The 15,677-nt window shown below is 33.2% G+C and overlaps 1 protein-coding gene across 4 annotated transcripts; it reads right to left on the bottom strand.

Moving 5' to 3' along the window:
• Window positions 1–1,939: 1,939 nt before the first annotated feature.
• Window positions 1,940–6,800, bottom strand: LOC107875716 (probable E3 ubiquitin-protein ligase RHC1A). 4 transcript variants are annotated; one of them, XM_016722534.2, is made up of 2 exons: window positions 6,560–6,800; window positions 1,940–3,234 (listed from the first exon to the last, which is right to left on the bottom strand). In XM_016722534.2, the coding sequence occupies exon 2, from the start codon at window positions 3,174–3,176 to the stop codon at window positions 2,217–2,219; it is 960 nt and encodes a 319-aa protein (XP_016578020.1). In that variant the 5' UTR covers window positions 3,177–3,234; window positions 6,560–6,800; the 3' UTR covers window positions 1,940–2,216. The 4 variants fall into 4 exon arrangements, with proteins under 4 accessions (XP_016578020.1, XP_016578027.1, XP_047258068.1 ...); XM_016722541.2 differs by having other exon boundaries at window positions 1,940–3,251; window positions 6,560–6,719; XM_047402112.1 differs by having other exon boundaries at window positions 1,940–3,259; window positions 6,560–6,621.
• Between the last annotated feature and the right edge of the window lie 8,877 nt (window positions 6,801–15,677).

The raw sequence follows: 15,677 nt of genomic DNA, 5'->3' as shown, positions 1-15,677 counted from the left end.
TTTACATGATTTTTTATTCACTAACTATTATCAATAAAAATTAAAAAAAAATAAAAATCATTCATTCTTTCATGTTTACGGAACCATCACCAATCAAGTGATCAATCTTTCCTTTAGGGTACTCGAAAAAGTCTGCTACATCCAAACATGTGATGTCAACATTATTTTTAAAGAGAAAGTTAGCCTCGGTATTTATCTCTTTCTTCTTTAGTGATGCTTGATAAAGATCAACCAAGTGCTTGAGAGAACGACAATCACGTGAATAATGTCCTTTTTCGCCATATCGAAAACAAGTAACTACTTCACGTTTCTCATCTTTTCTCTTTTTGTTTGATGAATTATTAACACCCGAAACAGGATTTCTTTCTTGGTCATCACGACCACGTCCATGACCAGGGCTGCGACCTTTTCCACGCCTAGCATGGTGAGCGTGCACATCATTCACCTCAGGGAATGGTGCCGATTCAGTTGGTCGGTTCTCGTAATTTTTCATCAACAAATCATTATTTTGTTCAGCCACGAGAAGATGAGAACTCAGTTCAGTATACTTCTTGAAACCTTTTTCTCGATATTGTTGCTGTAAGAGCACATTCGAGGCATGAAAAATGGAGAGCTTCTTTTCCATCATATCATTATCATTGATCGTCTCTCCGCGAAGTTTCAATGGAGAAGAAATTTTGAACATGGCAGAATTGTATTCATGAACAAACTTGTAGTCTTGAAATCTTATATGCATCCACTCATATCGTGTTTTCGGGAGGATGACCATCTTTAAGTAGTCAAACCTTTCTTGTAGGCTATTCCACAATACGAGTGGATCCATAGTAGTAAGGTACTCAATTTTCACTTCGTCAAGATGATGACGCAAGAAAATCATAGCCTTAGCACGATTTTGACTAGATGCTGTATTTTCATTTTTTATGGCGTCTCCAAGACCCATAGCATCTAGGTGGATTTCAGCATCCAATACCCATGAAATATAATTCTTTCCCGAACTTTGAAGGGCAACGAACTCACACTTCGTAAGATTGTTAGCCATATGAAAAAAGGAAGAAATAAAAAAAATAATACCTTAGCCTTAGCCTTCAAATTTGAGACGGTAGAGTCTCGTGCTGATAACGCGTTATAAAACAAAAAAGAATAAAGAAGAAGAGTAGAGAGAATAGAGAGAGTAATTGCTATTTCTTCTCTTGAGGGATGATTTACAATGAAGGAACTTCTGTTTATAGGGAGAATTTGCCCTAATTTGCCCTTGTTTCACACTAAAAGACAAATATATCAAATCCTGATAGACATCAAATAGATCTTGATAGACATTCACTATAATTGATATATATCATAACAATAAATATTTTTTTAATAAATGCTTGGACATGGAAATGGTATTATTTGATATACAAATGAAGTAATTCTTCATGCACTCCCATGTCTAACATAAAGGTGATGACGGCTAACCGCATCACATATTTATAAAAAAGACATTAATCTTTTCAACTTTTATAATATTGGGCCTATGCCACGCACGAACATTACTCATCTAGTAAAAAAGAAGGGAAGAATGAAGTTGTCCCGATCGAAATATAAATAACAACTTAATTGAGTTCGTCATAATTGTGAAAACTCCCTCTCAATACAAAGAAAGGAGATGAAACTATGCTAATGGTGGTCTTCGTAAAAGAGTACCACCTTTGAAGGATCCGACACACAGATGTGACAATATTTTTGCAGAATCCGAGCAACTTAGTCCGATACTACTTGGAAAAGAGAAGCTGTAGAAGAGCACCACCATAGTCAAGTCTTGACACATGGAGGATTAATTCGACTACAAAGATAGTGAATCAAAGGGAAGGGAAGAATGATGTCCACAGAGATGTCAACTTAACCGAATACATCACAATTGATAAAACTCTCTTAACACACAGAAAAAACGAGACGAGACTACGCCAACTAGAAGCAAATTTATTATCAACAACAGATGTATCATTGACATTTTGAGAACATCATTTACACAAGCACCTTAAACCATCTCAAGATGTTTCCCACCTATACACCTTTGAAGAACAACTTAGATCTCATATTACAACACATTGTAAACAACAACGTTTCCACTCCATCTAGGATAATTTCAAGATCTCGCAATCAACATCCCCTGAAACTAATTTCAGAACCTTGAAAGTAGGCAAAATCCAAGATGCTGGAAAGAAACTTTTTAATAATTAAAAGCGCCATGCAGGGTAATTTGCTTCATTGTTCTCTTCATAGGGTGTTGTTGAGCTACTTCCTCCTCTCCTCTCATCAGTATAATTGCCAGTGTTTTGGTTGGACGAGCGAAAAGGCCACAAGAATGAAAAAAGATTCCTCCTCCCTTGGTTTTGACCGCTGTTGTCCCTACCACTACTGTTGTTGGTGCCACTGCTAACGTTTCCAGTTCTGGAAGTCCAATTGGTCGGGGCACTCCCAGAAGCTCGTGAAGGCAGCTCAAGACGGCAGACAGGGCATGAGTTGTGCCTGACCAACCAAGGTACAATACAATCTGAATGGTAAAGATGCTTACATGGCATTTGCCTTGCTTCAGAACCCAATTCAAAGTTATCTTGACAAACTGAGCATTGAGAATCAGTGTTGAGGTGCCTTTGTGTGATCCTGACAGTAGGCAAAGCATCAATTGCCGAACGAGGTGCCGGGGGAGGCCCCTGCCTATCATTCATACTGAGCTGCTCAATTAACTGTTGCAGCCCAGTCCCCATCAAATCATCAAAATTAGGTCGTCGCTGCCCCATTCCTGGGCTTCCATTGAAAAAGTACTCAAATGCATCATTTTCGGTCATACTAACAGGAGTTTGGCCATGAAATATCAACCATGGACCAGAACCAAAGCCCCTCCCACTTCCTGGAACAATGCCAGATCTTGTCCTTATGTCAAAGTTAGGGTTTCTTCCTGCCATTCTCTGCCTCATGAATGCAGCAAGGGCATCCATTATACCAAATCTTGGGTCTGGAAAAGGATCAATCAATCCAAAATGAGGATCATCCTCAATATTTGATCTAGAACCTATCATGTCATCGAGCTCTTCAACGAAACCTCCGCCACAATTTGGGCAAAGACAATTACCTCCTAAAGGTTGAATTGGCTGCCTGCATCTGTGGCACCAGTGTGTATAGCTCCCACTCGACATCCCTTATAAGCACTTTTTTGAACAAATCTTGCAAACTTAAACCAAGCTGCAGATCATCCTGCACCCACAAACTAACTGTTCAACTATAATAGAGATTAGCACCACTTTGATTATATGAAAATAAGCCAATGTTTTCAGATAAAAGTATTAGGTAGTGCTCAAAAGTGATGTCATGCGTCAATCAGACTCACCAAAACACATGTCATACTAGAACATCCAAATCTAAAATTTCCCTTCCCCTTTCAGCCATTTTTAAAAGATCTCGCTTTTTTGTTTCCTTTTAGGGGCTGGTAAACACACCCCCACTCTTCTTCCCCTCCCTAGAGATCTCTCGGGAGAATCGATGACTATATGAAGTCAAGTACACCAGAGATTTAATTAGATAATTGTAAATTATGGATTTCCACATTTCCCCGTGGTTATTCAAATTCTCGAACTCTTGGTTGGAAATGGAGAGATCTACTACTAGGGGAACCCCCTCTCGTCAAGAAAGTGTTTCTCTTCTTGTTCAAATTCCTTTTCTATGATTTATTAAAGAGAGAAAACCACAAATTGAAGCATACTTCTTCCAAAGCTATAGTGACATCCAAATACTGTTCATCCCAGTTCTACTTTGAAGGACTCCCAAAACCACTTCACTAACATTATACTTTCTTCATCCAAAGAAATTTCGCACCATTTCTACATTAAACATACCCGGTGTAATCCCATAAGTGGGGTCTGAGGAGGGCAGAATGTACACAGACCTTACCCCTACCTTTGTGGGGTAGAGAGGCTGTTTCTGGTAAACCCTTGGCTCCCACTTTTACTTTAAAGAAATCTCAAAACCCCATATATTAATTTCACTAACATTTCAAGATCGGTGCAACGGTAAAGTTGCTCCTTTGGTGCAGAGAACATGGGTTTGAGGCATGCATACAGCCTCTTTTGCATAAATTCAAGGAGAAGGCCGCCTGTCTAAGCCCTTTTCTCCTCCTACCACGCACTAGAAGGGGAGTACCATTCTTCATACAAGGGGTAGCCCCCACCCCCCACTCAAACCCCTCTTTTTTTTTTCCAGGAACAAATGGTGTCCGAGCCAACTTGTGACTAGCTCGACTACCCCACAAGTTACCAACAACCTCCTACCCCACACTAGCAGGTGATTACCCTTCTTCATACACGGGGTAAAACCCCCTTTTTCTTTTCCCGTAACAAGTGATGTTGCTTGTACCTAGCTTGACTATCCCGCGAGGTACCTCCTACCTCGCTCTAGGAGAGGAGCACCCTTCTTGGGATAAAACCCTTTTTTCCCACTGAGCCAGCTTGTGCTTAGCTTGACTATCCCACGAGATACTTGCCACCTCCCACCAACACAAATACAGAGTATTACAAGGATAAGACCCTGGAAAGAAGGTTATTACAACAAAATGTATACTAATTGACCAGATAATCAACCCAAAAACTGCATTCTTATGATCTCCAATCCACAAGATCATACAAATTACTCATCTTAGTGCCTTTACACCTTATCAAAGAACAATATACATAGAACACAAATTCTTGAAAAAGAAACATACAAAAACACAAATAGATACATCCAAATTACTCATCAAGCTAGCACCTTTACACTTCATCAAACAACAATATACATAGAACACAAAATCTTGGGAAAAAGAACACACAAAAACATAGATAGATACATACAAATTACTCATCAAGCTAGTTCCTTTACACCTGTACCTAGCTCGACTATCCTTCGAGGTACCTCCTACCCCCCTCTAGCATGGGAGCACCTTCTTGGGGTAAAACTCCTTTTTGTTTCAGTAACAATTGGTGTCCGAGCCGGATTGTGCTTAGATCGACTATCCCATGAGTTACTGCTACCTCCTACCAACAAAGATACCGAACAACTTTCCAAGCCCTTAGCCCTAGAAAGAAAGTTACTATGGCAAAAATACAGTAATTGACCAAATAATCAACTTGTTGAAAATTGTTTTAGTTACTGCAGTAACTTTTAGTTAATAAGTTGTTTAGAACTAAGATGAATTTGAATTTTAAATTTCAGATTAGGTTGTTTTAGTTGTTGAGAAACTTTAGGATTTTGAATATCAAATAATGCAAATTATGTGCTTTATGTTGGCTATTTAAAGCCTTCCAATGCTTAATAAAATTATTGATAGCTTTGAAAGTTATTTCAATCCATTGAGAGCAATTTTAACCCTTTTTGCTATCCGATCCTTTTAAAAAAAAACACACACAACCCAAAAACTACCATCTTATGATCTTCAATACTCAAGTTCATACAAATTACATACTCAAGATCATACAAATTACTCATCAAGTTGACTCCTTTACATTTTATCAAAGAACAATATACATAGAGAACCCGAAATTTTGAAAAAAAAACATACAAAATCACAGACACATACAAATTACTCATCAAGCTAGCTCCTTTACACTTAATCAAAGAACAAGATACATAGAACACAAAATCTTGAAAAAGAAGACTTACAAAAACACAAATACATACATACAAGTTACCCATCAAGTTAGCTCCTTTACACTTAATCAAAGAACAGTATGCATGGAACACAAAATCTTGAAAAAGAAAACATACAAAAACACAAATAAAACATACAAAAACACAACTACATACATACAAATTACTCATCGAGTTAGCGCCTTTACACTTAATCAAAGAATAATATACATAGAACACAATGTCTTGGAAAAAAAAAACAAGCAAAAACACAGATAGATACACACAAATTACTCATCAAGCTAGCTCCTTTACACTTGTATCTAGCTCTATCCCACGAGGTACCCGCTACCTCCTACCAACACAAATACCGAGTAACTTTATAGGGATAAGACAGTGGAAACAAAGTTGCTACAGCAAAATACACTAACTGACCAAATAATCAACCCAAAAACAGCCTTCTTATGATCTTCAATCCTCAATATCATAAAAACTACTCATCAAGATAGCTCCTTTACACTTTATCAAAGAACAATACACATAGAGAACACCAAATCTTAGAGAAAAATACAAAATACATATAGATACATACAAATTACTGATCAAGATAACTACTTTACACTTTATCAAAGAACAATATACATAGAGAACACAAAATCTTGAAAAAAAAATACAAAAACAAATATGGATACATACAAATTACTCATCAAGATAGCTCCTTTACGCTTTATCAAAGTTAATCATATATATAGAACACAAAATCTTGAAAAAAAACACACACACACACACAAAAACAGATATAGATACATAAGTCAAATTGATGATAAATATGAAATGAAACCCAAAAATTATGTAAACTAAAATTGTGAAAAATTGGAAATTTTGAAAAAAGAATGAAAAATTGGGAGTTGGGTTTTCTTACCAAGAAGATGATGATGGTGTGTGTAAAGAGCGTGAGTGAGAGAAAAATGAAAGAACCCTAAAAGAAAGAAAGAAAGGAGACAAAAAGATGTGCTGTTCTACAGTCGATATGTACTAAAATGCGCCTTGTGTGCATTTAATTTTTATATATTTTCTCACCAACTACATGCCAAAATGGTGATTGGAAAGCTTAACAAGTGATGTCATTTTCAGGACCAAAGGATAAAAACTGCTCATTCCTTAAATGAGGTTTTCATTTGAGTAAATATATAATTATTTCGAGATTTGTAAAAAAATATCTAAATTTTAATTTTAATTTATTACCTCATGATTTTTTTATTTCGTTGCAAATATATTATTTTGATCCTCTGTATATATACACACACCACAAATACGTGAAAGGACTTGAATTTGATTTTTTGACTAATTAAAAGCTTACACGTGTAAAATAATTTAATATATAATTTATATTTTTTAAAAAAAATAATATTTATTTATTTTTTAAAATTATCTCTACCGCCTCTCCCCCCAACCCACCACTCTTTCTTCTTCAACTTAATTTACCATTAAATCTTCCATTAAAGTTTCTTTTTAATCATTCATTAAAGCTCCATTTTACAACTAAATCATATCATTTAACTACCTACCATTTTTTCTTCAACACAATATCTTCTTCAACACAGTGTCACCATTAAAGCTCCTCCATAGAAGTATTTTTTTTAAATCATACCATTAAAGCTCAATTTTTCAGTTATATCATATCATTTAGTTATCTTTAAAACTCAATTCAATCATAAAACTATTTTTTGAATTGATTTGAAAAAAAAATGAATAGGAAGAGAGAATGATGACGGAGTGGGAGGGTTTGGGGTGCTTGGGAGAGATGCTGATGGGGTGGGGGTGTTGGACAGGAGGTGGGGGTGCTGAATGGGGTGGGGTGGGAGAAGAGGGGGTGGGGTGTTAAATTAAATAAAAAGTAAAATTTTATTAAAAAAATATATAAATTAAACGTATTTGACACGTAGCAGCACCTGATTGGCGCGTGTATTTCACTCTCCTTGTTGTGACTGAGATTTAGCAAAAAATGATGTGTTTGCAATGAAATTAAAAAAAATCGTGGGTAATAGGTTGAATTCAAATTTTAGGTGTCTTTTTGAAAATCTTGACCAACATCAGTGGGGTAATTATGTATTTACTCTTTTTATTTCGAGCCCTCAACATAATTTTTTTTTTAAAAAAAGAAAATTTATAGAGAGTATTTTTTTTATGGATCCTATGGATACGAATTTAAATTAATAAAATTTTAATCAAACATAAAACATGAATGAAAAATTTAAAAAAAATGTGGAATTCATCGACAGGCACCTAAAGTTAAAGCAATCTTTTACTTTGTCAACTAAAGTAGACAGTGTTCATTTTAAACACTTAAAATGTACATTGAATGTGTCATTTTGACACTTTTTGTCCTGTTAGCAGCTCGCGTGTAATTCACGCACCCAAGACATGTTGAACCACTATTTTTGCTAACTTGGCCTGTGATTTGCTCCCCCCAACAATTATTTTTACCACATTCTCTTATATATTCATCTTCCTCCTAAAATTTAACCCTAAATTTCTAAATCTTTTTCTTCATCATCTTTTTTTTCTCTATCCAAATTCTTTAAATTATTTGTATTTGATTTCTTCTTTATCTTTTTTTCATATTTTTCAACTGAGCTTGACAATGTCGAGCTCATCTTTCATGATTTTTTGTGATAAAGATTTTTGATATTTTAAGTGTGGTCATGAAGCTCTATTGAAGATTTCTTGAGTTAAATAAAATTCAAATCGTAGGTTTTTTACTTGTAAAACTTCAAAGGTAATATTTTTATTTAATTATTGACTTGTAATTATTTTGTAATTGTGGTCTTGTTTTTATAGAAATTAGGTGGATGTGATTACTTTGATTGGTATGAAGAACGACATCCTTCATAAGCAAATCGGATAACTTGGGGTTTGTTGAGAAAAATCAAAGCCTTTAAGAGAAACAAAATCGAGCAAGAAGATACTACATTGTTGACGTTATTTCTACTGATTTGGTGTTGTTGGGCACATGGATATTCAAGCCTAGTTGCTGAAATTTTTATGATGGTGTATTGTTACTGGTTTGGTGTTGTTGAGCTCATGGATATTCAAGCCTAATTGTTGAACTTTTCATGCTGTAATTGCTACTGGTGTGATGTACCAAAATTGTTGTTTATTATAATGGTTTAACTGTACTATTTTGATGTGTATTTGACAGCTATTTAGGTGCAGTTTTTTTGTAACCATGTAACATTCCTTTCTTGTAATGAAATGAAAAGTTTATTTTGACTTGACCTTAAACATTCTTAGCATTGTTAATGATTTACAGTAAAAGGTGTTGCCAAAGTAGACAAGCAACACAACAAAGTTGCACCAAAATCACTTTCTTATACATGGTTCACATTGAGCTCAAACTAATATCAATACAACTTCATAAATAATTAAGCCCAAACTTATGCAATAGTCAGCTTCATAAATACACCACAATCTATGCAATTTGTACAACTTTTCATATTTCGTTTTTGGTTCATCTTTGCCTCTTTCTCTATTTTTTGCACGCCTATCAGACATTTGCTTAAATTTAGGAAGCTCAATTTTTGTATTATTTATTTCATGCCATATCTTTATACTAAAAATTGATTGGATGAAATGACTATAAGCCTTCATGAAAGTTTGCTTCTTATATCAATGCTCCACATAAGGTTTAGGCTCTTCTTCAACATGATACAATGAATAAATAGTATGTTGGCAAGGAATACCTCTCAACTGCCAAGTTCTACAATTGCAAGTCCTACTAATCAAGTTCATTGTATGCCTATATATCCCTTCTCCAATCTCAAATTCAACATCAGTATTCCAAAGCACCTTGAAAACCCTAGCCCTGACCTTATTCTCCTCTAATACAAGTCTAGCCATATATGAAATAGCACATATTCAAGTGCTGGCAAACTTAATCATATCTACTATTCTAGTCATCAATTTTCTTCTAATTTCCTCGAATATGATAATAATAAATTTATGTCTACTGGCTAATATTAAATTAAAGGTCTCAGATGTGTTATTTTCAACAGAGTCAGACTTACAATCTTCTCTAAAGAATGTCCTAACCCATGACTCCCTAGGATAATGAAACAAATCACTATTAATATTTTTACCTAGTTCATCAATTTGGCTTATGTAATCAAGTTCCTCTTTGAACTTCACTTCAAAACTTGCCTTGGAACATCTCCAAAACTGTTTTCTTTTTTTTTCTCCCTCCTACATTTGACTCTAGTTGGACCAGATATGTGTAGCACACCTTCTAACTTCAACATTTGATAGTAACTCAAAAATAGCTGCATGAAAATCCTGCAAGATAAAAAAATAGTTAAAGCAACTGGCAAATAAATGAAGTATAACAAATAATTTACAGTTAAGAAAATAGTTAAATATTACCTTTTTGCATATCAGTCATCACAGTGAGACCTGCTTCAGTATTCAACTGCAGGTTTTCTTTTAAATATTTGATTAAAAAAAATCAACTATGCTTAGTTTTCTTGTCCACATCTGCCTAGGCTATGAAAAACATCTGATTATTTTAATTATTTTTAACTGCTACAAGAACTTCACCCTTACAAGCACTCTTTAAGAAATATCCATCAAACTCTATAATTTTTCTGCATCCTTTCTTCAATGCATTCAACCAAACATAGAATTATACAAACAGATTTTTACCTGAGATAGTTTTACTATCCATTCTCAGTCAAACAAGACCGTCAGGATTAGTTTGTTTTATTATCTCAGCATAATCACATAATCTTGCAAACTCCATTTTTCAATTCCCCAAAGACTCCCTTAGTACCTATAATTTTGCCTTATAACATATAGTTCTACTCACATACAATCTCAATTTCTCTCTGCATAATTTTTGTATTTCTCAAATCCTCAAAGATGGTTTTTTAATTATTTTCTCCCTGAATCTGTTGATAACATATTTAGTTGTACACATCGTGTTCTTTTTTGATGTAGTATACTTACGTACTGGATTATAGTTTTTTATCAAGAAAGTACTTGAATCTCTGTCAACTGCACCCTAACGCAACCAACTATATTTTTTCTTGAATTTACATTTAGCCCTTACTCTATGAACTTCATTAGATTTTAAAACAATCTGAACTTTGCTTACTACTGCATACCTTCCCAAAGTTTTCCTGAATTTCTTAGGATCATTAAAAATCATACCAAGTTCAAAAATAGCAAAATTACACTCATCATCATACCTAATTTTATTAATACTTCTTTTTCTTGGTAAATCAACACCCACAACAGCATTCTCATCTAACAAATCAGTGCTATCAACACTGTCACAGTCTGAACTATCAATGTACTCTGCATCATCTCTTAATCTACCCACATATTTATTTTTTTATTTTTGTCAATGTCTTGAAAACCTTTGTCAATACCAACTCCATCAATTAAAATTTCTTCAGGTGTTTTTGACTTTCTTTTAGGATTTATTTTGCTTTTACTTTCATTCCTAAAGACTCTCAACTCTTCATCAATGTCTGAACCATCCTCATCAGAAATTTTACCTCCACCCAATTCCTCACTAGGAAGATCTGTTTCATTTTTATTCAAATCTGGATTAAGCCCTCAGTCCTCATTACCATCACTATCTATACCATCTTCAAAAAAGTTATTACACCATGGCCCTTTTAAAAGACAAACAGAGGTTGATACAACCTCAAGATCGTCTCATCAATGACATGTTCAACAAACACATCAACTTCATCACCATGTTTTAAGTCTATCACAAAGTCTAACAACTGTCTATTATTAGAAATTTGAACTAAATCACCATCATCTATGTGTTGACAATAAAATTCCTTCACCTTTGTATACTCAAGATCATTAGTGTAGGAAAGAAACTCAAAATGATTGAAGTGATCTTTATCAATAGCAATAACAAAGACATCTAATTCATTTTTATATGTAAGGTTAGTGTCGACTATAATTAGGGGTGGGCATCGGTCGGTTCGGTTCGGTTATGTGTGTTATCAGTTCGGTTTATTGGTTTTCGATTTTTAATATGCAAAATCAATAACCAACCAATAAGATACTTTTTATTGGTTTTCGGTTTATCGGTTATTGATTCTTAACGGTTCGGTTTTCGGTTTAACCAATAAGAAAAATACTTATAAAATAGAATCCATCTGGATCAAGTAGCGAAGGCGGTCAAACGAGGGAAAAGGAAATGGAAATGGGTAGGATGAAGAAAGACAACAGAGGATTCAGTGGAAGTAAAGGCTTTAGTGGGAATTCATAGTTCAAGAACTCCATCTCTGTATAATCTTTCAACCTAACTCTTTTAAGATATGAATGCTTCAGAAATTGCATAAAACAAATGATTTACTTGGTCAATATAGCCAGGGACTCCCTTACTTCAAGAATGTTTTCTCATTTAAGCAATATTGCACTTACCTAGGTGTTAGACTATTCACTATATTCAGTGACTAATTTTAAGAAAATATATGACTTATAACAGATTATAGCTAGGATATGTGGCTTACCAGATGCCCAGATTCAAGTGCAAAAAAAGAAGAACTTCAACTCTACGTCAATCATCAAGAATGCTAGATTAGCCAATTCTACAGAGAAATTATATTAATCAGTCACGAAACTGTTAATTATTGTTTACAATAATAACACAAAACTAATATAATTAGAATATTTATACCTTGTTCAAACTTTTCGAGGACATCTATATCTTCCTCAATATTACTGAGTACAACCATTAATCTTAGTCTCTCAGTAGATCAGGGGGTTCGAAGGTCTGATTCTAAAGATTTATAGCTGAGGAAATTGACATCTATTAATTGTCAGGGGGTCCGAGCACTGTATAATCTCCCTTCCTTCGTCAACTATCAATGGAGGAGCAAGTTATATGTAAGATTAGGAGGTGGATTCAACAAATTCAAAGAGGGTTTCTTACCAGGTGGATGTATCTTTTCTCAATGGACTGAATTCGTCTTTTATAGCATCAAAATGATAGATTTCATCTACATACTGGAGATTTCAGCTGGAACAAAGAAATGGTTAATAGGTACACAGAGACAGGAAGGAGAAAGGAAAAACAATAAGGAAGCTTACTCTTGCAAGCTAGAAGACGAGGTTATCAAAAACACCAGTGGGATAGTATTGATAATCCGAAGAAGCAACAACTCAAGTTGTTCATTGACAAAGAAAGCCATGGAGATGTGGCGGAAAGGGAAGAAGATGAAAGGGATTTTCTTAGTTTCTCATTTTAGAGACCCTACTAGATATTTAGTTGATATATTTGGATATGATGGGTCAAGTTGGGTCGGGTCAGTTGATCCTTGGTTAATAAAATTACGTATTAAACCAATATATATATATATATATATATATATAAAATTAATACATATAAATAATATAAATATTTATATAAAAAAATATAAATAGGGGTAAAATAGTAATTTTAGTGTATTCTTATTGTGTTATCGGTTAAATCGATAACCCAATAGGCCTAAACCAATACCGAACCAATAACCCAATAAAATTTTTTATTAAATCAATAACAAACCAATAACCCAATAACATTTTTATCGGTTCAATTTATCGGTCGGTTCGATTTTTGCACACTCTTAACTATAATAGTCCCTCCATGATGAAAACAAGTCAAAATAAAGTCATTCATAATATTTTCTTGAAACCCTTCAAATATTTTGAACAGTAAAAAAATAACCAAAAAGCCCTTAATTTTAAAATTATCAAAATAACTCTAAATTAGTCAAATCTCCAGAAAAATTCACACTTTATAACTGAAATATCCCAAAGTCCAAAGAAATCAGAACTATATTACTCATTTTTCAAAAAAATCCCCAAAACCCAAACTAAAATCTCCAAAATATTTCTAAACACAAGGACTATTCAAACACTTATAGTATTATCAACAAACACACCACACATCAATAAATATGAAGAAAAATAAAAAAAAAATTGGTAGGCCTCCAATATCTTCAATTTCGTCAAGAAAATCACACTTCACATTCGATTTTGAATCCAAAGTAAATAAAAAAGCATCAAAACTTGATTGCAAACAAGATACCTGCAAAATACACTATTAGTAGTTAGTAATCACTTTGAATTTATATAAAATCGAAGCAAAATCATGATGTGCTTTGCAACTAACCTAGGATTTTCTTCGGGTCTAAAATTGAGAATGGGTAAATGATTCATTTTTTTTCCTTTTTTCCTTTTTAGTTTTAGTCAGTATGATGTGGCGTAAAAAATGAGGTGGTTTTTTTTAATTGGTGTTTTAAATCCACTTGAAAGCGTGTGTCTACACTCTTCAGAGATGTTTTAAAATATTCACAAAAAGTACCAAAGTGACACATTCTATGCTTATTTTAGATGTTTAAAATGAACACAGTCTACTTGAGGTGCCAAAGTGAAAGTTAGCAAGTGTCTGTCGATGGGTTTGGCCTAAAAAAATAAGTTAATCATTTTCATTAGAGAATATTACAGCTTGATGTGATAAATTTATCTTTATCAGAAATTATACTTGGCACGAAGGTTTTTGGCACGAATGGCACGCCAAACACTATTTGGCCTGTATTTTGATAATTAAAGTGGCAAGAAGGATTCTATTGTGACTTCATAATTTTTTGATTCCCAAATTACCCTCCCACAATGAAAACCATCCTTAATATTTATCCGATTTTAATTTAAATCTAGGTTGACACTAGCTAACACAACTCTTTCCCCGAGTTATCTTATCCACTATTAGAAAAGAGAGCAAAAATGTCCCATTCTCTCCCTTTTTAATATTATTGGATCCCACTCTCATAAATGCACCAAAGTCTTAGCTCTATTTTCTCTCTACCTCTATGATTTTTCAATTATGTCTTGTTCGTCCATTTCTCTTTTTTTTTATACAACAATTATTTTTGTTCAGCTTGCTATTTTTTTCACAGTTAATTTTTAAAAAATTTCTACTTATTTTACCTGAATGTTTTTATTCACGTAAGTGAGAAACTCAATATTTTTCTCCTAACTCATCATATTTTGAATATTATATTATTCTCTTTTTGTCTTACATTTACTTCATATTTTTATCTTATCTTTTCACGTGACTATTTATTATAAGATTAAAAGATATTTTGATAAATTTGACATAACTTTAATTTACGATCAGAGATTTAAAAGTCTTCTTTATTTTTCTTAAACTCCTTACCAAGTCAAAATAGGCCATTCTTTTTTAAATAGAGGAAATATATTCTATTCATGACTTTTTAAGGGACGTGTCAAATCAAACATAGACAAGTAAAGTGAATGAGGAAATATTACTTGTTCACATTACTAAAGATATACAACAATAACAACATACCAAGTGAACTTCCGCGTAGTGGGTATGGAAAGGGTAAAATGTACGCAGACCATACCATTACCTCCAAAGAAGTCACTAAAATATATGCTCCGAATTATATGTCAATTTACAAAATTAAGATATAATTAATTAAAAATTTCATTTTCCATATTATTAATTCCTTTTTGAAACTATAGATATTGTAAAATTTCAAAAGTGCCGCTATTATTTTTAATCTTGATTTTAATAAATAAAATAGTAATAGAGTGTCTAAAAAAAGAGCGAAAATAGTAAATTAATAAAATATTCTTCTTATTTATGATTTCTTAAAGAGCGTAAAAAATGAAAAAATATATAAAAGAGTAAAATTAAGTTGCACTTGTCCTTCTCGGAGAAATTTCATAGTTTAAAACAACTAAATCTATCAAATACTTTCCAAAATTAAAATATAAAGAAAATAATATTATTGATTAATACTTTTTCCATATGCGACATTATTGAATAAAATAAATATTTCTTTTGAAGAAGCAAAATTAGTGAGAACTATTTTTAATTATGTAAATAACTAATATTCGATTTTATAAAATAATATTAAAATATAAAATTAGGATTAATTAGATGAGAAAAATCAAACCAATTGGCAAAGTATAAGGGAAGAGAAATAAAAGTCGAAATAATTAACAAAGAA

Source organism: Capsicum annuum, unplaced genomic scaffold (genome assembly GCF_002878395.1).
Source record: "Capsicum annuum cultivar UCD-10X-F1 unplaced genomic scaffold, UCD10Xv1.1 ctg1490, whole genome shotgun sequence".
Taxonomy (NCBI): Eukaryota; Viridiplantae; Streptophyta; class Magnoliopsida; order Solanales; family Solanaceae; genus Capsicum; species Capsicum annuum.
The sequence above is the reverse complement of the archived record's forward strand: the minus strand, read 5'-3'. Positions and strand labels throughout refer to the sequence as shown.